Source organism: Oratosquilla oratoria, chromosome 30 (assembly GCF_046742065.1).
Source record: "Oratosquilla oratoria isolate Oo_2021 chromosome 30, ASM4674206v1, whole genome shotgun sequence".
Lineage (NCBI taxonomy): Eukaryota > Metazoa > Arthropoda > Malacostraca > Stomatopoda > Squillidae > Oratosquilla > Oratosquilla oratoria.
In genome coordinates this window covers 1,217,584-1,240,000 of record NC_134806.1, presented here as the reverse complement: position 1 = coordinate 1,240,000, position 22,417 = coordinate 1,217,584, and the positions used below count along the sequence as shown (strand labels likewise).

The 22,417-nt window shown below is 41.0% G+C and overlaps 2 protein-coding genes across 7 annotated transcripts in view; one reads left to right on the top strand and one right to left on the bottom strand.

The window, feature by feature from the left end:
- Positions 1–19,771, top strand: part of LOC143040968 (uncharacterized) — a 104,015-nt gene extending 84,244 nt beyond the window's left edge. Inside the window, exons 2-12 of one of the 5 annotated variants that reach the window (XM_076212408.1) lie at positions 7,089–7,752; positions 8,409–8,642; positions 9,676–11,040; positions 11,190–11,323; positions 11,562–11,756; positions 16,723–16,841; positions 17,225–17,443; positions 17,980–18,078; positions 18,172–18,188; positions 18,494–18,552; positions 19,109–19,771. In XM_076212408.1, the coding sequence (XP_076068523.1) occupies positions 7,098–7,752; positions 8,409–8,642; positions 9,676–11,040; positions 11,190–11,323; positions 11,562–11,756; positions 16,723–16,841; positions 17,225–17,443; positions 17,980–18,078; positions 18,172–18,188; positions 18,494–18,552; positions 19,109–19,120 (3,108 nt within the window). In that variant the 5' untranslated portion in view covers positions 7,089–7,097 and the 3' untranslated portion in view covers positions 19,121–19,771. Of the gene's footprint in view, positions 1–7,088; positions 7,753–8,405; positions 8,643–9,675; positions 11,041–11,189; positions 11,324–11,561; positions 11,757–16,722; positions 16,842–17,224; positions 17,444–17,979; positions 18,079–18,171; positions 18,189–18,493; positions 18,553–19,108 lie in introns of all 5 variants that reach the window. The other 4 variants (XM_076212407.1, XM_076212409.1, XM_076212411.1 and 1 more) reach the window with 4 other exon arrangements.
- LOC143040970 (U4/U6.U5 tri-snRNP-associated protein 1) overlaps positions 19,760–22,417 on the bottom strand; it is a 45,740-nt gene continuing 43,082 nt past the window's right edge. For both annotated transcript variants that reach the window (XM_076212412.1, XM_076212413.1), the window contains one exon: positions 19,760–20,214. In XM_076212412.1, coding sequence (XP_076068527.1) covers positions 19,830–20,214 — 385 coding nt within the window. In that variant the 3' untranslated portion in view covers positions 19,760–19,829. The remainder of the gene's footprint in view (positions 20,215–22,417) is intronic.

Here is a 22,417-nt window from a genome sequence, read left to right as displayed (position 1 = left end):
AAGCATCTTCTGAATATTGGAGTTTTTAATTTTTTATAATTTATATATATATATATATATATATATATATATATATATATATATATATATATGTGTGTGTGTTTGTGTGAAACGTGTGGCAAGAGATTATCTTTCAAGCATATTTTGTTGAAAACGACAGCAAATGCATTATAAACTAATTTCTTTCGTAAGCTTTCAAGCTTTCAGAAAGTAGATTTCTGTGGAAACGAGAAAGGAAGAAGTAAATTTTCAATTGACATTGGGAAATGAATACGTAATACATAAATGAAAACAAAACACAGTAGAAAAAAACAAGACGTTTTGCAGATCGTTCTGCATCTTCATTTGGAATGAAGAGACATAAGCCAGTGGTCAGTGTTAGTATAAATAAAGACTAATCTTGGAGAGATGGCGTATGACACTCCTCTGCTTGGCTGGCGCTATATAGGTGTGTGTTGTCTACGAAGAGGCCGAGTTGGGCATTGGAAAAATAAGTTATGTTGGCCACCCTGGGCATGGCGGTGGTTGGCAGCCCTGGGCATGACACGTGTTTTCAGTGTTGGGATTTAAAGGTCTATATTTACGATGGAGTGTGTGTTTGCGTTGGCAAATTGGAAACAAGAAATTACTTTATGGTGGTAGAGAAGATTGACGAGTAGTTGTTGGAAGTAATGGCAGTGATTGGTGGCCTCTGACAACAGAGGTAAATCGGAATTTGTTTAATAGAGTTTCAGGACGCAAGAAATTCCAGAGGTCTGGAGGGTGACGTCATCGCGCTGGGCTAGTGACGTCATGCTTGCCTTGCTTAGCATCACGTTTAAACATGGACTGCTGTGTGGGTGAAGGATGCAGAATCCCTTTTCTCTTCCTTCTACCCAAAATCCTCCTCTTCTCCCCCATTCTCCTCCTCATCTCCCCTTTCTCCCCATTTCCCTCTCTCCTCCCCTCTTCTCTCCTTTCCCCCTTTCTCTGTCTCTTCCCCTTCGTCTCCCCTTTCACTTCCCTTCCCCTTTTCCTTCCTCTCCCTCCCCTTCTTCCCTTACTCTTCATCTCTCCCTCCCCTTCCTCCTCCTCTCCCGCCTCTTCCTCTTCGTCCTTTTCCCCTTCCCCTTCTTCCTTCCCCCTCCTCTCCTCCCATTCTTTCCCATCTCCAAATCGCCGTCCGCTTCAAATCTGTATTCTTTGTTGGGTACCATCTCCTATAGGCAATCCCCGACAACGAACGAGCTGACAAAGCGGCTCGAGAGACGATATTCACCCCTTTTTGAGTCCTCCAATCCACTGAGAATAACATATTATTTACCCAGTCCTCCGATCCAATGCTACAAAGACGCTGAAAAACAACAAATCACAATCAAACTCCAACATACATCCATAGTTATCCTTGTATCAACATAACCGACATTTTGAAAGAGCTCCAGGACATTCCCGCCTCACATATGGCCACCTCAAGGCAGGAAACGATCCTCACACTTGGCAATGTAAAGCTTCCCTCACAATACACTAGAATGTCCGATTTACATAACACTCCGCGACGGCCAACCCCTTCGAACAACATTGACACTACACCAAATCGTGGGCGACAAAATACCAGTATCTCTATGATATATCCACACCTTGAATGAATAAATAGACAAAAATAAATTATAAATGAAAAACACTTATCCAGACTATAAACATTCAACAAAGTAGTCCAATATATGAAATACAAAATAAAATATACAACGGCGGCGCGAGCATAGAAGACCGTAAATAGCAGTCCATAAACCAGCAACCGAACATGGTTCATGTCGAAGATATGAAAAACAACTGAGAAGACTTTATAAAGAAATGCAAGTAACCGTGTGATAGGCCTTGGTTTGAAACCGGTATTATTTTTTAACCTCCTTTCTCCGACATTCTTTCAAACTGTTTATCAGGAAGTATACAGGAATGCCAATATTCTCTTAAGTTGGTGGGAAGAATGTTGTATCGACATGAAGACTGATCTGTTAATTTTTCTCAAATTAAAACCTTAATAAATTGACAAATAGATATACGAGCAAATTCAAGTAAATATACATATATGTAGCAAAAGCTTCTCCCTTATAAGGAAGGTAGCCTCACCTTTTTATCTTAGCTACTTGGGTTTACCATAAGTTAATAAATACGTAAATAAATGGATAGATTAATGAAAATGGGTAGAATGATTGAGTAATAAAATTAACCGTGCAACATCCTAAAAAAAATGTCGACAAATAGCTCGTTGGTGCAGACGTCTCCATGTCTGTTCGTCATATTAGTCGAATTCTCGTTTGTTTCGTAGCCCTTCGTAAGCTTGAGCTTTGGTACGGTTTTAGGTGGATGGGTGGTAGTGCTGCATTCCAGACAGGGCACGCAACCAATCCGGGGAACCTCGACCGGACTTTAAGGACAATCAGGGACACTTGAAAGAGAAAGACAGAGACGCAGGGAGAGAGAGACGTAGTTTTACGAGTCAAGTTGAGACACAGACAAAGAAAGGGAGAGGCAGTAAAAGGAGGAGAGAGTGCATGCGGGGTTGTGCGTTTGGAAGAGACTAATGCGTGGTAAATTGATAGGTCATTGGCAGAATACCCAAGCAGGGTTTGGAGTTTTCTCTGCGAGCGCGGGGAAACCGGACAAGTGCAAGGACATGACGTCATGTCGTCGGTGACGATCCCGCCAAAGGAATTTATGATTATAGGAACAATATATCTTTATTTGCAAACTGTTATGATAGAGGTGGGAGGTTCATAACTTCGTTAGTTTTCATAATTCATGTTCACTATTTTATTTCAAAGGTTGAATCATTCTCAGGACCTACTTCCGTTCTTTACTGGGTAGATGATTGATAATTGTGACTGATCTGTCATACGAAATACAGTTTGCAAACTAACAATGAAGGAGTCATTGTTTTATTGAAATTAAACTATACTGTATAGGAACTACGTTTTCATGAACATTCCATTATAGTTTAAATACAGACTGTGTGTGTGTGTGTAAAACTGACCCTTGTAGTGATTAAAATTGCATGGCGGCAGGTATTATAGAAATCGTAAGTGGTGAAATGTAACGAATAAGATTAGATCAAGGTCTGCTTGGACTTGGGCTAGACTAGTGTTGAACTTTTTGATTATGAGTTGGACACAGAAGTGTAATAGATCAATGGCGGTTGAAAAAATCGACAACCGGGTCATTAGCGAGTGGAATAGACTTCATGCTAGAGCCTTGGAGACGCATCAAAGTTTCAGAAATCCTCAAAGTGTGAAATGCTCTTTGTTTATCTTGACCTTAAACTAATGTTAATCGAACTATAATTTTAATAATAACACAACCTAACATTAACTTAATCTAACTTAACCTAATCCAACCTGTGCAAGTGAGGAAAGGGAATTATGGATAGGAAGATAAAGATCAAGACACCTTCCCACTTGTCAGTGTCTTTCCAAAGTTAATATGATTGGCCCCGAAAAATCGCAACATTAATATCAGTTGCTGTCAGATATGTGTATTTAACTAAAATTGCCATAGTGGTGTCTAAGGCCTTGTTTAATTATTCATTCTTTTAGATGTATGGCAAGGCGTCGAAACGATAGAATGTCGAAAGTTTATCATCCAACAGAATCGACCAGAAAGTCTCATGATCATCGCAGGGCATTTGCATTCAAAAATAATTTTCATAAATTATAATCATGTTGGTATTTAAATAAAGTTGATATATTGTGCTTATGTATGATATATCTATATCTGAATGTCACACATTACAAATAAAATAAATTCGGAACAAAAACTTGGGTGTTCATGTAGTCATTTATTGTTAAAATAGATTCAGTTTGAATCTTTTTTTTAAGTGAATCATGTCAGAGATGTTTCTTCGGGAATACAAAAAAAAATAGCATGAAACTTGTTTTATTTGTATGATTTCAACTGCATTAGTGCAAGTGAAATTATCCGTAGTTTTTGGAACAACGCATTAATTGGAATTGAACTGGAAAATGTTGAGACTTCCCTTCTTGACGGTTATGAATTTACATCGCAGATCAATGATGGACAATTGAAAATTACAATTGAAAAACCTATATTTTGAATAAACAAATAAATATACAAATGAATAAAAAATAACTGTTGCATGTAATTAACAATGAGTTTCGGGATTAACATAGTTATTATTGTTTCATGTATTCTGTGCACACCAGCTAAGTAACATTCGATGATTTATGGATAGCTCCAGTTGGAACTATAGTGAACATAAAATATTTGACATAAGATTCTTAAACATATGTTTAAAATATATATGCTGTCTAGGCCTATCGTTGTAGGCCCTACCTACAGTACATGCTTATTGATCACGCAAACAGAAAGCATCTTGGGCGGCCATGGTGGATTTGTTGCCGAGAATCATTATGTACAACTAATATGTAATATTTACACAAATAACCAGTGAAATAAGTCGGTCGACATTATGTCATATTCGACCTTCTGTCGTTGAGACATTTTGACCATTCGAATTGTTGTTAGCTAGAATATGTTTCTTTGAATAACGTTTTTTTTTCTTTGTGCTACTTTGGGAAAGGGGTTTCGTTTTACTGTAAATGCAGTGATATTCAAACTAACCACTAATTCCGTGGTGCATTTGAAAAAGAATTAAAATTATTCCGGTATGATTAACATTGTTTAATCAATTTTGATAGTTTGATTAATTTGTGGTCATTCCCCAAATTATTTCTGTGGTAATTTAAAATAACTTAGACCCCACACTACAATATTGCTTACAAATATATGTATATTACTTCTTGCTAATACACTCCTTTCGATCCACTGAAAAAGATGAAAATTAATTAACCTGACTGTTTTATTGCTTCACTTGATTCTGTCATGTTATTAACTTTGTCCTAATGGGACTATCGACATTATATTTGACAATATCGACAAGCGAGTTCATGGGAAGGACAAACTACATTAAATCTGTTAAGAAAAATATTACCTGGCATCGTCCTAACATTGCCATGACTAAATATAGCCCTAATTGACACCTCTTAGTTCATATACATAAAATTATTTTCCCCTGTATAAAGGGGGTGACCAATCCAGAAACCCGTGGTAACGTGATAATTGCTCACACGATATTTACTCACGAAACAGTTGCTCACAGCGTTATGGGAGGAAACTTGCTCGCAGCTGCTCCTAACGAAGAACAGATGACTTGCTAAAAAAGTGCAAATTCTGTAATGTTTTAAGATATCAAATACTATATATTTCTGTGTAACTAAAATGTACAACTTATTGTTGGTGCAAATAGTAGAGCATAGGTTTGCTTCTTCCATTAACAAGAAAAAAATGTATACATATTTCAAATACACAAACGGACGCGCGCAGGTGCGTGCGTGCGTGTATACATTCCTTGTAGTCGCAGATCAACACATTAGGGGAAGTATTACAACTGATCCATGAAACTGTGCGGTTATCCTTGATTATACAATGTACACAACTTCATTACACCTGTAATATTCCAACATTACTTACATTTATTGAATAAAGTATATCATTTCCACCTTGTTTATTTGTCGATTTGTTTTTCTTATTGAATGAACACGTACACGAGAAATACTTGCTCAATAGATTATATCTTCATTAATTAAAAAGAAGTTATATTCTGAGTGAATATTGATTTACAATGGCGTGTTGAGACTTTAAAATTCCAAGAATATCACATACTTTTTCCCAGATTCGCCCTTGCAAACAGATTTTCTAGATCTGCCCAGTTGTCTAGATTCGTCATTACTTCTGGTGTTTGAAAAACTTCGTTTCAGTTAGTGTATTGTTGACTACAAATATAGAATAACATGTAACAAATTGTCGAGTTGTGAGCAGATGTCCTTTTCACCATAAATGTTGTGAACAGTTGTCCTGTAAGCATATGTTGTGAACAGATGTCTAGTGAACAGTTGTCCTGTAAGCATGTGTTGTGAACAGATGTCTAGTGAACAGTTGTCTTGTGAACAGCAGTCGTGTGAGCAGTTGTCTAGTGAACAGTTGTCTTGTGAACAGCAGTCGTGTGAGCAGTTGTCTAGTGAACAGTTGTCTTGTGAGCAGTTGTATTAATGGTCGGTACCACTTCCAGCAGAACATAAGAATTAGCAGGGAAGAGAGTCAAATGTACTGAAATTGAGACTCGAATGCTGCCTTTTTTATTATTATTTTCATTCAAGGAAAAAAATACAAACATCAATTTGAACATAACCTTCATCATCGTCATCATGTTATTATTTGATATTTCGCTGTGATTAATAACGTTTTCTACATGTAATGTACCACCACCCCTCCCTCCCTCTCCCTGTACACAACAGTCGGTCAATTCCTATCCAAGCGAGTCAGGCGAGGAACGTGGGAAGGCATAGGTAGTACATATAAATACTGTAGTTGAAAGCATCGCGCTTGTGCTCATTGCATAATCATTGTAAGTACAGTGCTTCGTATTTTATATGTTGTCTTGTTTCGTATTTTACTTAATGATTATTCCAAACAATAGTGAAGAAATGGGTTTGTAAATTTGGAGAGTTTGTGTTTGCATGTGCTATAGGTAGAATTCTTGTTAGAAAATTAGTAGAAGATACTAATTGCCAGTTGTTGTCTTGTTCAGCAAATGTATCCGAGAAAATCTGCTCCCTTCTCTCGTTCACACACATTCCTTCTGTTATGCTTTTTTTTTTTTATAAACTGCCTCTTCCTTTTAGACCAGTTTCCCAACCTTTTCCGACCATAGCAACCCCTGTTGTCACGTCTTAGCGGTCCAGCACCCCAAGCTTGTTATTTGAATGATAAAAGAAAGTGAAGTGTACTGCTTGATGATTTATTTTCTTGATTCCTTTGAACTGAAACAAATTGATACTTGTTTGTAGAAGAAATGAGAACACCATAAAAAATAAGATAGCATGGGAAAAGTCAAATATGCACAACAAGGTAATCAATGTGATTTTTGTGTGTATCATTTCCCAGCACCCCAGGTTGGGAAACATCGCTACTTCTAGAGGACCATTGAAACGTGTTTCCATTTGAGTCATTGTTGACATTTCTTTTTTTGTTTACAGATCGTCTAGATGAGGGGCGAAAGTGGTGACGTAGGGGTCGGGATGGTGGGGGGTCCTGGGGGTGTCGTGGACCCCGAACTCACCCGGGCGGGTGCCAAGACCCCCGTCAGCCCCCCCTTGAGTGCAGCCGCCTCACAAGTCAGCCTCGTGCCCAGTGACCTGACCACCAGCGACCCCGACCTGACCATGTCCTCTGCGGCTTCGACAGTGTCTTCTTCAGGAGTGACCACACCGGACCTCCAGCCACCCTCAGCCTCCGAGGACGACCAGTCAGAACCTCCCATGTCGCCTTCGGAGGAGGAGCCGCCTGAACCTCCAATACCACTGGAGGAAGAGGACGAGGAGGAGGAAGAGGAAATGGAGGTCGAAGAACACGCCACTTCGGAGACTCCTTCTACAACTTCGCAGGATGATCCCATGGCTCCTCACACTCCTACCGAGAGTTCGAATCCTTCGGAGGAGGAGCACTGCCCCTCGACACCCGATGAGGAGGAACAGGTGCTCTCCGAGAACGGCGTGACCACCGCCGGGGAGGCCGTGAAGGAGGCGGCGAAGAAGGAAGAGGAGATTTCGAAAGGAGCCCTGACGCCGGTTCAGCCTGACGCGTGGGATTGTGAAGAATCTCAGAAACTCCCAACTCCGGAGGCCTACCGCGCCGAGACGGGTGAGTTCCATGCCCTCCTACTGGGGGTCTTCCTCTTCCGTCTCTCCCTTCTATTTGTTTTTAACTTCTTTCACTACTCCAGGTGTGGTCCCTCAGTCTCTCCTTCTCCTTTCTTTTACTCTCTCCCTCTCTCTGTAGGCCATACTTTTGATATCCCTTTGCTTGTACTATTGATTGTTATGTTTTCATTGAAAATTCTATTTGACCAAGAAATTCTATATGGATCTTGATCAGATCATATCTGTGTGTTGTCATGAACACTTCCCCATATCTCTAATCAAAATACCCCTCCCTCACCCAAATAGTTTAATTCCTTGTTTGTGTACTTTTAATTTACATTATGTTTCTTTTTGTTTTATGGTGCTCATTGAAATGCTTAGATAAAAACAAAAATGCAAGTAACTGGTCCTTCTGCAGTAGTTTTCCTTATTTCTTTAGTTTTAATGTACACAATGTTTATTTTTGTTTTATGGCTCTTGTTGAAATCTTTAGATAAAATAAATAAACAAGTAATTCTGGTCCTTCTGCAGTAAGAGTTCCTTATTTCTTTAGTTTTGATTTAGACCATGTTTATTTTTGTTTTATGGCACTTGTTGAAATCTTTAGATAAAATAAATAGATGAATAAATAAACAATTAATTCTGGTCCTGCAGTAGAGTTCCCTACCAGTCCCATGGCCCTGAAGACTAACCGCAGGATGTCGGGTGTTTGCTTTGCTGGCGATGAAGACCTCGGGAGGATTGCCATGTCCAACACTGACACTACTGCCGACACTACTGCTATGGTGTCTACTCCTCTTGAGACTCCATCTGAAGACTCTGACATCACTCCTCCCAACACACATAATTCGTCAACTTCGTCGAACTTCCTTACGCCAAATTTCAGACCAGGTCAGTTAATTGGTTTAACTTATTTGAAACCGTAACCTAGTAGTGTTCATGTTAATTATTATGCTAGCTTCATGTTGGTACTCTAGTAAAGTTGAAGTTCATTTAAATAATGACCCTGTAATATCAGTTTTATCTCCGACACCTGTGTTGATATCCTTGTAATTATGAGAATTGCCTTTTGGACTGTTTGATCAATGTACAGTAAATCCTCAGTATAATGACCTTGTGGTGGATGGGAGTGGAAAGGGTTGGGGTAGGTATGTGGTTTTGACTTGGTGAGGGGCAGGGTTGCATGTCAGTGATTTCAACAATTGAATTCACGCATGCAGTAGTGAAAATTTGATGTGTGCATTTAATTTGTATATGGATGAAGTAACGAGAAGTGCATGTATATTTTGAGTAGAGTAGTGAAGTTTGAGAAGGCAATTGTCAAGAATGGATGACTATTAACTTACCGTATATACAGATGATTTTCAAGACAAGGATAGTGGATTAGGTTGGTGGATGGAACAAAGTTAAAATTAAGGTTATGGTGGCATCCAAGAATGAAGAAGACAATTTATGTTCAGTTTAATGGTGGGGGCAAGGGGGTGGAATGGAGCAAGTAATATTAGATGGTTAGTCAGTAGATCTTGGGCCCAGTCCAAAGATTCTACCTCTATATGGAGATGAGAAGGTTGATGAGTTTTGAAAATGGACAAGCAGGTACTTGTCATTGATCCCACAAGTTTAGTATATTGTATATGGTAGTGTGAAGTATGAAGAGAATGATGAACAGGTTAGATGGTGCTGCTGTACTTAACACACCAAATTTATTGAATTGATGGTTAATTGTTATAGATGGGGACAGTAAGCTTAGAGGGATCATTGGATATAAAATTCATTATGACAAGGTTTGCTATATTGAGGGTTTACTGTACAGTAGTTTAATCTTTTAGTTATTAAATAATTGTTAGGAATTGAATGCTTCATTCATTAGGAGCTAGATGTGTGTAGATTCCTTTAGCACTGCTGTAGTTTGTTTGGCTTGCAGACTCCCTCAAGCTTGAGGGATCATCAAAGAAGGAGGATGGCTTTGAGGTCAACAGTGACATTGAAGATGAAGAGTACTTTGAAGAGTTCCATCTCCCCAACACACACGAAAATGCCTTTGTGCGGCACAAGAGTTTCCGGCGGAAGGTCCAGCTAACTCCCATCAATGCTCCAGATGCTGAGCGGATTGAGGGTCTTGTGATGACGGGTGAATTACAGCGCCACGGGAGTATCCGGAGGAAGATAGTTCCGGAGACCCATGACACATCGAAGACCTCCAGTCAGAGCAGCACCAGCACCTTTGAACGGGACCTCAAGGAGATCAAGAGCATGTTGGACGAGTGTGAAATTGATGAGGAGGAGGGTTATAGCGGTGATCAGGAGAACAGTCTGCTCGAGAGTTCTCCCTTGCCTAACAACACCTCTTTCAAGCCAAGCACCCCACACAATCAACAAAATCAACAAGCAAACACATCCACGCCTAAGACAGACAATACCGATGATTCAATGAACATAATGGCAGATATCACAGATATAAGTAGTGAACAGTACGAGAGTCTTAGCATTGAACAGAGTACAATGGAGAAGATCATGGAGTGTCTTGACATTGAGAAGAGCAAAGATCTTTACGTTATCACAGGGAAGTTGCAAGATATCCTCTCGCCAACAGAAGTTGAGGAAGTCCTCAATAACTCGGAACGTTATAGTGATTACCTGAACCAAGAAATCCTGGAGGCGTTGTCCAATTCCCTACATGAACACCTTGGGTCTTCCAACAAGACTGGTAACACAGACAGTGGCATCTCGTCACCCAAAAAACTGACCTTAATATCTGCTCAGGGTCTCGAACTAGACTCTGCAGAGGAGAAAACGGATTTCATGGCAACTCTTGATGATTCTGAGCAGAGCGAGAAGGATACCCCAATCAAGCCACAGAGTAAACCTGCCCTAGAGAATGCAGAGGACAACGGCAATCTAAAACTGAAGAGGCGGTCGTTGGTTCTGAACAAAGGTGACAAGGAACTTGAGGTTGAGGCTATTTTTGTCGAAAGTAACAACGAAAATACAGGTCTCAAGAGGATCCCAGCCCCGTCACTTCACCTGACCCCGACCGGAGATGAATGTCTAGACGACACACTTGAGACGATACAGGAATCTCCCTTCACCCACGTCAGCGAGATCCGTGAACTCCAGGTACCTGATATAGTCATCACAGGTTCTTCCAGCGATACAGAGGAGGCCACTACACCATGCATAATCCTTCGGTCCAGCGACTTGTCCGGCACGACTACCGTAACTACACCTTCAGACTTGAATGAAACTCTGCCAGAATTTTCTCCTTGTAGTGAAGATTATGATAACAATGGTATGTGGTTCCCACACAAGTTAAAAAATGTAAATTCTCTTTAGGTTACTACGTACATAGCAGTTAGACCTGAGTTCTAATTTAATAATATTTATTCAATCTGGTCATGGTATGCCTGAAAGATTAATTTACTTGACAATTCCCACCAGATCGACCGACTTCTTTGAACTTGGCCAGACGAAAGATTGCCGTGACGGATGATATCTTGCGGTCCCCTGTTGATGATGATGCCATCTCAGTCTCGTCTGCTTTCAGCCAAAATGATGAAGGAGAAATAGACGATGTAAGTGACTGTTGAGCTTGATTTATTTTAAATTTTTATTTTATTAATTTATTTTATTTTTCATGCTTGTCAGTGTAATCATTTGCAGATCTGGCAGTATCCATAAAGGTTAAAGTATATTTCCAATGAACTCAGTTTCTTTGTATATTTTTTCCCTACAATCTTCATTGCTTCGGTTCTTTCTATCTATTTTACTTTCACATGGTATTCTAATGAACCTATAACCTGGTCATTATAGGAAGACCTTGCCCTTCCTGAGGAGCATGAAGAGGAAGTGAAACCAGTAGACCCTTACACCACAATGCCTCCGCCACAACTCATCCCAGAACTGACAGCAATGGAAGAAACGGCAGAGGAACGGCATTGGAGAAGCGTAGTCATAGGCGGCATTTGGAGAAGAATCGACATGAAGGTCATTGCTCCATACAGAAAGGTTAGTGTATTTGAGTGGGGTTGGTATACTTCATCCACAGTGAGTTAAAATAAAAGGTAAAATTAATGGGTGGGTGGGGGGACAGGGAGGTGGATACCTGTGCAGGCTATCTCCCTTATCTCACAAAGTTCTTGCTTCTGCTCCCAGGTAGGCTTTCAGCCTGTCAGTTGGGTCAGCACACTTCTCCAGATTGCCCTCTCAAAGCTTCCTCCTTCCCTCAAATCCTCTATTCTTCCTAATCCATTTGCCTCTAGGATTTCTTCAACTCCATCTTTCCCTCTTTTCTTCGGTCTACCTCTAGATCTGTTAACTTCTGGTCTCCAGTTCCATCTTATCATTTGGAGGTATATAGATAGTATTTGGTACATATATACATATACCAAGGCTTTTTCCCGCTTACAAGGGGGGGTAGCCAAAAAGAAAAAGCACAAAAACAATCCCACCAATTCCACCCCTGAATACACTCCACACCCCTCCACCCTCCCTCTTATCTTAGCACCTCCTGAATGACGGGTCATCCCTGCACCTTGTCCACTGCCCTGGGTCAGAAGCAGTGTCGCAAGACACAGCACATCCACATCAAGGCCGCTTCATTAAATCGGCGACCCCCCCTCTCCGTCCCCCCATTGCATAAAATGAGAGGACGGGGAGAAATCCCTTCGGGCTGCGTCAAATTTTGCTCACACATACTACCTCACCCCCCATCCACCCGCCCATTCCACCTCATGCTATCACAACATCATCCATATACAACCATTCTCCATTCACCCCTGTCTTCTGTCCTCTCCCGTCCTTCCTCAACAGACATTCCCCTCTTCCCCAAAGCCCCCTTCACCCTATCCATCCACCTCATCCTAGGACGTCCCCTCATGTTCACTCCCTCCACATCTGCCTTCCACACCTCTTTTACTAGTCTTTCTTCACTCATTCTTTCCATGTGTCCAAACCATCCTAATATTCTTTCATCATCCTAATATTCTTTTCCACCCCTGTTCTCCTCCTCACCTCCTCATTTCTCACTCTATCTAGCCTAGTAACCCCCATCATACTTCTCAGACACCTCATCTCAAACACATTCAAACTCCTCCTCTCTTCTTCTCTTATGTTCCATGTTTCTGCCCCATACAGTGTTGTTGGCACAATCACTCCTTCATACAGTCTCCTATTAGCATCCATTCCCAAATGTCTATTCCTCATTACACTCTTTAATCCACCAAGGCATTTACTCGCTTCTCTCAATCTACATTCTACCTCCACCTTCACTCCACCTTTCCCTGCCACATTTGCACCCAAGTATCTAAAACTATCCACTTCCTCCAGTCGCTCTCCCTTAATGCTCACTTCCAGTCTACTCATCACCTTACTTTTACCCACATTTATCTTTAGCTTTCTTCTATCACATACTCTCCCAAACTCTGCCACCAACTTCCTCAATCCCTCCTCCGATCCTGCCACAAGCACAGTGTCGTCCGCAAACAACAGCTGGCTCACCTCCCACTTTTTTCCATTTTCTTTAACCATCTTCAATCCCTCTCCCACTACCCTTGCATTTAACTCTCGCACCACCCCATCCATGTATAAGTTGAACAGCCAGGGCGACATAACGCATCCTTGACAAAGTCCCACCTTTACCTCGAACCACTCACTCTCTCCATTTCCAATCCTGACACAAGCTCTACTATTCTCATAAAAACTCTTGACAGCTCCCAGAAGCTTTCCTCCTATCCCATATATCTGCATAACCTCCCACAGTGCCTTCCTGTCTACCCTATCATAAGCCTTTTCCAGATCCATAAAAGCCCAAAAAACATCCTTCCCCTTTCCTATAGCTTTCTCACATATCTGTCTTACCACAAAGATCTGATCTGCACAACCTCTACCTGTCCTAAATCCACACTGCTCCTCACCAATTACTTCTGTTCCTCTCCTAACCCTCTCAACCAAGATCCTCCCATACGCCTTCCCAATTACACTCAACAAGCTAATCCCTCTGAAACTACTACATTCACACTTGTCCCCTTTTCCCTTGTAAAGAGGAACTATACAGGCACTCCTTCAGTCCTCCGGCACTCTACCCTCTCTCCAACAAACATTAAATAACCTCACCAACCAGTCTACCATCACTGTACCTCCCTTTTTCAGACATTCCGCATGGCATCCATCCAGACCAGGTGCCTTACCTGCTTTCATCATCTTAACAACTGCCCTCACCTCATCCTTCCTTATTTCTCCTCATTCATCACTCTCATTTTCTTCACACTTCCCACTGCAGCAATCTTTCCTTCCCTATCCTCCTTCACATTTAGCAACTCCCTAAAATATTTTGCCCATCTTCCCCTTACTGCCTTCTCTTCCAATATCATCTCTCCATCTGCACCTTTTACCTTTTCTTCTCTACTTGATTCGCCTCCTCTTCCTCTCTTAATTTCTTTCCAAAACATCTTTTTATTACTTTCAAAATTTTCTGTCAAACTCTTACCCCATTTCACATCTGCTCTCCTCTTTGCAACCTTTACCTTTTGCTTTACTTCTCTTTTCTTTTCTTTGTACCTCTCATATGACTCCCTCGTCCTATTTTGTAACCAATCTGTGAAAGCTCGCCTTTTTGTTTCTTCATCCCACCATTCACTACCCTTTCTTCTATTTCCCCCTGTCCTTCTTGTTCCACACACCATCCTTGCACACTTTATGACTCCCTCCTTGAACCATCCCCATTCCTCCTCCACACCCAGCTCTACTCTACCCTTTACTCCCTCCCACTCCTCCTTCAGCTTCTTTCCGTACTCCTTCTCATTCAAAGAGTTCACTCTAAGAACCTCCCTACCTTTTGTCCCTTTCCTCTTCCTCCATCTATCCTCCCCAGTGCCTGGCCGTCAGCCAAAAACTCATAAATCAATCAATCAATCAATCCATCTATCCTCCACTTTCAACTTACCTTCCACCAAAAAATGATCCGATATTCCCCCACCCTCTCCCCTTAGCACATGTACATCCTTAACTCTTCCTATCATAATCCTATTTACCACTACATAATCCATTAGCGCTCTATCTACCACCCTATCCCATGTGTACTTATGCTTGACTTTCTTCCGAAACACTGTATTTGCTATCATCAACTCTGTATTTGCTATCATCAACTCTCTTTCTAGACACATTTCCACCATCAACTCTCCACTACGATTCTTTCCTGGAACTCCACATTTCCCAACCACTCCATCAATTGGACCATTTCCCACCCTAGCATCAAGGTCTCCCAGTACTATTACATTGACATTTCTTCCCGAATCCTCTATGCACTCATTTAGATCTATCCAAAAGGCCTCCCTTTCTTCTACACTCTTCTCACTGCCAGGCCCATATGCACTTACAAAGACCCACATCTCCTTCCCCAGTTTCACCTTCATCCACATTATCCTTGAGGAAACCTCCTTCCACTCCACTACCTGTTTACCATCTCTTCACTTACTAGAATAGCCACCCCTTCCCTCCCTTCACTCCTGATAACCTCCCACTTACACTCACCCTTCCCTTTCAACTTAGTTTCACTCAAAGCCAACACATCCATCTTTCTTCTCACAAACATACTACCTATCTCTTCCCTTTTACTCTCATCTGTACCACATCCACGCACATTAAAAGACCCAAACCTTAGGGTGCTGGTCCGAGGCTTTCCAGCCCCTCTTATGCCTTCTTTTTTTCCTTTAGGTATTTCCCCTGTGGGGCTACAAGGAGAAGGATGCCTAGTCCCAATCCCCGTCCCTTTCTTCTCACCTCTTACGATCCAAGTATTTGGTAGTGTATCTAAATGATGACATGGTTTACCGTCACAAACTCCCCCGTATCGGAAGGCTAAGATGGTGCCCTTCACAGAGGGCTTTGTAGTGTGGAATTTAATGAACCATGCCCTTAGTTCAACTTAGCCAGTGGCAGGATTCGAACCGCCATCCCCCCGACCTTCATTGCAAGTAATGGCGCCCTAACCCGCTCGTCCAGTGAGCTTCTTCTATCTAAATACCAAGAGCTTTTCCCCCCTTATAAGGGGTGTAGCCAACTCAAAGGCACTTACCTACTCCCACACATTCCACCCCCCCCCCCTCTCTTCTCATCTTGGCTCCTCCTGGATGACAGATCATCCCTGTATCCCACCCACTGCCCTGGGTCAGAAGCAATGTAGCAAGACACAGTACATTCACAGCAAGGCCACTTCACTTAACTGAGATCGGGGTCAGGTATTTGATAGTACCTTCTTGAAAGAGGCAGGTAGACTGTTAAATCTTTAAATACATGCATACATACATACTGTATACCAACGGCTTTTTCCCCCTTACATGGGGGGTAGCCAAATCTTTAAATAAAGGGTGCAATAGAGATGAACAATATAAGCACCACCTAGTATGGTGAGTTTTCAGCCCTAGCTACTGATGAGATGCCATAGGAGACAAATTAAATAACCTGGCATCATCTAGAATAGATAAAAATGTGAAACCTTGAATGGAAATTGTGGCATCATTTGAGTATTTGTGTATCTGGTGTGGGAAGATTGTAGATCTTGTCTGATTTTGTTTTGATGTTAGATCAATTTGTTGTTCTCAGTCTTTGGCAGGAGGCCCAGAGCTCCTAGTTAACTGTCAGTAGGGTGTATAATACAAGGTATTCTGAAAGTATTCTGTCTTCCATTTGATGGTTGCATGTTAGGATAGAGGTTTAGATTAAGATGAGCAAGGTGTTTTTATTTATTTATTTATTTTTTTTATAAACTTCCCCTTGTATTTGTCTGCAAGGGAATAAAGTATGTTTATATTTGTCTGGGTATGGCTAGGGTGGGTCATTATAATAGATGTTCTCAGTCTTCCATATTATGGTTCTATGTGGGGATATAATTTCAAATTAAAGTGGAGAAGGTGTTTCTTTTTAAACTTTTTTGCATCTGTCTGCAAGTGAATAAAGTAATTTTATCTTTACACAGTGCTTGAGCCATGGAGGGTATATTGGAGATGACCAAAACGCAATAATCGTGTTCAGTTCTTGCTTCTTGCCTGATCGATCCCGGCGGGACTACAACTATGTGATGGACAACTTGTTTTTGTAAGTACAGTATCCTGAGTTTACTTTTATGATTTACACTGATTTAGCTGTTTAATTTACAGTACTGAACATGCATGATTTTTAGTCATGAGAAAGAAAGAAAAAACATGAGAAACACTTGACCTTGTCTCTCATCAGTCAAGAAAACAGACACCTTACAAATTATACTAAAGAATGCATTAACTCATTGCATGAAAACCACCCCAATAGAACATCTACACTTTGAAATGAAAGACCATAGATCAGCACACAGTTCCTTTCATCACAGATTACAAGTATGATCACCTTGAGGAGCATGAGGTGGATGTATATTTGCACTGAACATATTGCCAGGGCAGGAACAATTTTCACATGGTTTATAACTCACCTTAAAATATTTCTAGGTATGTCCTGTCCATGTTGGAACAGTTGGTGACCGAAGACTACATCCTTGTTTACCTGTCTGGTGGAACTCCCCGTTCCCACATGCCCAACTTCCAGTGGCTTAAGCGAGCGTACCAGATGATTGACAGAAAACTACGAAAGAACCTGAAGGCCTTACATGTGGTGCATCCCACATTTTGGGTGCGGACTGTGGTTGCACTGACGAGACCTTTCATCAGGTAGGGCAAGAGTAGTTTCAGCGAAGAAGGGTTTAAATATATGTCCAGTTCTACATAATTCTGTTTAAACACACATTTACCAGGCTTGACACAACTATAGGATTTGTTCTGGATACATAGATATTGGAAACTGGTATGTTATAACCCACGATTGGAGAAATAATATTGGAAGTACAGGAAAAATGTACATTTAGACTACTATCTGTAGTCCTCTTCAGCAGAAGATAGTAGTACTTCCGATATTATTTCTCCGATAGTGGGTTATAGTAAACATGCATAGATATGTACATACATACCAAAAGTACTTTTCCACCTTGTAACAGGGGGATGTAAGGGCTGTGCATTAATGTCATATGCATACTGGCCATAAGTAGGTCTGGGAGGAGGCATTGTGTAGGAAAGAATAAATCGAACAATATTAAACTGTGTTATCCCATGGTCCAAGATTGTTCCCCAAAGGTTCCCCACTGAAGTGGAGAGCTCTCTAAACTATCATGAGACAGATTGCACCTAACTAAACTTTTTGTTTGTAACAGCACCAAGTTCTACAAGAAGCTGACGTTCGTGAACAACTTGACTGAATTGGCACAGATCCTTCCCCTGGACAAATTGGAGATCCCAGATGCTGTCAAACAGTATGTGTAGTTTTAATTTTGTCGTATGATAAAGACAAGTATCTTCCATGGTCATTATGAACACAAATTTTAATTACTCTTTCTATTTGCAAGCTACTTATTTTTTGCTGGTAAGGATTATTATATACACTTTTCAAGTTTTGTAGACGAGACAATGTACATTGTTACGTATATGTAATGAAAATGGTTACCCCTTGTATCCTTCCAGTCCATTAATATAGTTCTAGAACTCTTGGTATATACAAATTATTCATTTATTTATTTATTTTCTGATAGTATCTTGGGCATAAACAAGTCTTCCTGTACCTTTCTTGTGCATCCCATAATTTGATGTAGAAGAGTCATAAAATCCTCTATGGCTTGAGTGTAGCTGCGGGGCCGTACTAACTCCATGCTTCCCCTCCCATTTCACTAGTCACGACGGCAAGCGAAGAACTGTCCTGTCTTTGCTTGGTCTTGGCCCAGTTCCGTCAGGTAATGATGCCCTAATTGTAAATATTCCCGTAACTTGCGACTACCGACATAGCTTCTTCATAAAACTTGCTTTTTAATTTTTTTTTCTTTCATATATAATCAGATTCTTTGTAGTTTAATTCCTAGTCTCGTAAACATAGCATGTACTTTTTAACCATTAGATTGGAACTAAACTTTCAAGATGAGGTATAACAACTTGTCCTTAGTAAGAGTTAATAGCATGCTTCTCTTGGAAATAAATTTCTTATCTCCCTAATCAATTGGGTGATAATGCCTAAGCTACTTTCCTAATCAATTTGGAAAATTGAAATAATTTTAAAAGACCGTTTAAAGAAAAGCAAGCTTGCAATCTCGCCAGTCTTTGTGTGAAATTGTCTAGTTAGTTGTGTATAGCTTGGGAAGCTTGTTCCCATAGTCCCATCATGATATATGGTTATTTGAATATTCAGCTTCATCCATTACTTGTCACCCGAATGTAGGCAGTGTCATATTGTGCAGTTTTCCCATTATTTTTTGATACATGACCACATGTGCTAACATATTTCTAATTCTTCAGAGCGGACTTTGAGTTAATGATTCGCGAAAAGAAGAAGAATATCAACAAGAGGCGTCAGCCCATTGCTACGAGATAAAATGAACCAAAATGCCCCTGGTCAGTTGTTAGAAGTCTACCATTGCCAATACTGGGGGCACTAGGTCAAAACCAGCTCTTCGTTATCTCAGCAAAGGAGTAGAACTTCTGTCCATTTTGATAAATATATATAATTTTTTTTGTGCCAATACTGTGGTCAGATGCGTTTATTAGTGTGATGCTGGCCTTCCATGTAATGTTGAATAGTTCAAAGGCCTTACTAAACCTTTGAGCCTTGTCAAAGGATGAGGAACTTCAATCAAAAGTCAACTACATCATGCCAGACCACGCTCTCCACAGTTCTGGCCATTACCTAGCCCAGTGAAAGTGTGCTCACTGCTTGGAATGTGTGCAAGTTCTTCAAGTTTATGACCTGTGATTATTATTAGCGTTAGCCATCCTTTCCAGCAGTAAAAACTAAAATGAAACCATGAACTAATAAATATTATTATGTGATGTACGAAACCTTTCATTCTTGGGAGTAAACATTCTCACGAATACTAACTGCTTTGGTTGGATCAAATCCAACTTGTATCATAGAAGATGTAAATTATTTCAAGTTGTAATATATGCATGGGTTTTTTGAAACTTTTATTGTATCATTCCTATACACCTTACTGAATATAAATACATTAAGAATTAGAAACTACTTCTTTATGTCCATGGACTCTTGGGTCTTGTTACCCGACAGGACAAGATATGCAGTCCCGAGTTGCCTCTGCTTTTCTCGTTGCCGCTCAAGTGTCTGAAGGGGCGTATCTGAGGAGCTCATGTGCTTCATCAATGTCTCCTCATGCCACTTTTTCATTCGCTTTTCGGTCTTGTTCTTACCCGATCCTTTGCCATGGAATTTGTGAGACAAGTAGCGGAATGCCTCTTTCAAGTTGAGCTTCCTGCCCTCGTCGTCAATATATTCCAGTTTAACATCGGGCTTGTATCCCTCACGTTCACGGAATTCCATTGAAGGGCCAGAATAACGATCACCACCTCTGCCACGACCTCGGTCGTCTTCTTGAGTCTTATCTTCAATGCTGAAGGGTACAAATGGTTGAATATTATAAATCAAGAAATAAATCAAACTGAATCATTCAGTCATGTTTCCTCAAGGATAATGTGGATGAAGGTGAAACTGGGAAAGGAGATGTGGGTCTTTATAAGTGCATATGGGCCTGGCAGTGAGAAGAGTGTAGAAGGGAGGCCTTTTGGATAGATTTAAATGAGTATGGAGGATTTAGGAAGAAATGTCAATGTAATAGTACTGGGAGACCTTAATGCTAGGGTAGGAAATGGTCCAATCGATGGAGTGGTTGGGAAATGTGGAGTTCCAGGAAAGAATCGTAGTGGAGAGTTGATGGTGGAAATGTGTCTAGAAAGAGTTGATGATAGCAAATACAGTGTTTAGGAAGAAAGTCAAGCATAAGTACACATGGGAGAGGGTGGTGGAGGGAAGGGTAGTAGATAGAGCGCTAATGGATTATGTAGTGGTAAATAGGATTATGATAGGAAGAGTTAAGGATGTACATGTGCTAAGGGGAGAGGGTGGGGGAATATCAGATAATTTTTTGGTGGAAGGTAAGTTGAGAGTGGAGGATAGATGGAGAAAGAGGAAAGGGACAAAAGGTAGGGAGGTGCTTAGAGTGAACTCTTTGAATGAAAAGGAGGAGTACGAAAAGAAGCTGAAGGAGTGGGAGGGAGTAAAGGATAGAGTGGAGCTGGGTGTGGAGGAGGAATGGGGATGGTTCAAGGAGGGAGTCATAAAGTGTGCAAGGATGGTGTGTGGAACAAGAAGGACATGGGGAAATAGAAGAAAGGGTAGTGAATGGTGGGATGAGGAAACAAAGAGAAGAAGCGAGCTTTCACAGATTGGTTACAAAATAGGACGAGGGAGTCATACGAGAGGTACAAAGAAAAGAAAAGAGAAGTAAAGCAAAAGGTAAAGGAGGCAAAGAGGAGAGCAGATGTGAAATGGGGTAAGAGTATGACAGAAAATTTTGAAAGTAATAAAAAGATGTTTTGGAAAGAAATTAAGAGAGGAAGAGGAGGCGAATCAAGTAGAGAAAAGGTAAAAGGTGCAGATGGAGAGATGATAATGGAAGAGAAGGCAGTAAGGGGAAGATGGGCAGAATATTTTAGGGAGTTGCTAAATGTGAAGGAGGATAGGGAGGGAAATGATAGCTGCAGTGGGAAATGCGAAGAAAATGGGAGTGAGGAGAAATAAGGAAGAATGAGGTGAAGGCAGTTGTTAAGCTGATGAGAGCATGTAAGGCACCTGGTCTGGATGGATGCCATGCAGAATGTCTGAAAAAGGGAGGTACAGTGATGGTGGACTGGCTGGTGAGGTTATTTAATGTTTGCTGGAGAGAGGGTAGAGTGCCTGTATAGTTCCACTTTACAAGGGAAAAGGGGACAAGTGTGAATGTAGTAGTTTCAGAGGGATTAGCTTGTTAAGTGTAGTTGGGAAGGCTTATGGGAGGATCTTGATTGAGAGGATTAGGAGAGGAACAGAGGGAGTAATTGGTGAGGAACAGTGTGGGTTTAGGACAGGTAGAGGTTGTGTAGATCAGATCTTTGTGGTAAGACAGATATGTGAGAAAGCTATAGGAAAGGGGAAGGATGTGTTTTGGGCTTTTATGGATCTGGAAAAGGCTTATGATAGGGTAGACAGAAAGGCACTGTGGGAGGTTATGCAGATATACGGGATAGGAGGAAAGCTTCTGGGAGCTGTCAAGAATTTTTATGAGAGTAGTAGAGCTTGTGTCAGGATTGGAAATGGAGAGAGTGAGTGGTTCGAGGTAAAGGTGGGACTTCATCAAGGATGTGTTATGTCGCCCTGGCTGTTCAACTTATACATGGATGGGGTGGTGCAAGAGGTAAATGCAAGGGTAGTGGGCAAGGGATTGGATATGGTTAAAGAAAATGGAGAAAAGTGGGAGGTGAGCCAGCTGTTGTTTGCGGACGACACTGCCCTTGTGGCAGAATCAGAGGAGGGATTGAGGAAGTTGGTGGCAGAGTTTGGGAGAGTATGTGATAGAAAAAAACTAAAGATAAATGTGGGGAAAAGTAAGGTGATGAGATGTACAAGGGGTGAAAGTGCCAGTAGACTGGAAGCGAGCATTAAGGGAGAGCGACTGGAGGAAGTGGATAGTTTTAGATACTTGGGTGCAAATGTGGCAGGAAAAGGTGGAGGTAGAATGTAGATTGAGAGAAGCGAGTAAATGCCTTGGTGGATTAAAG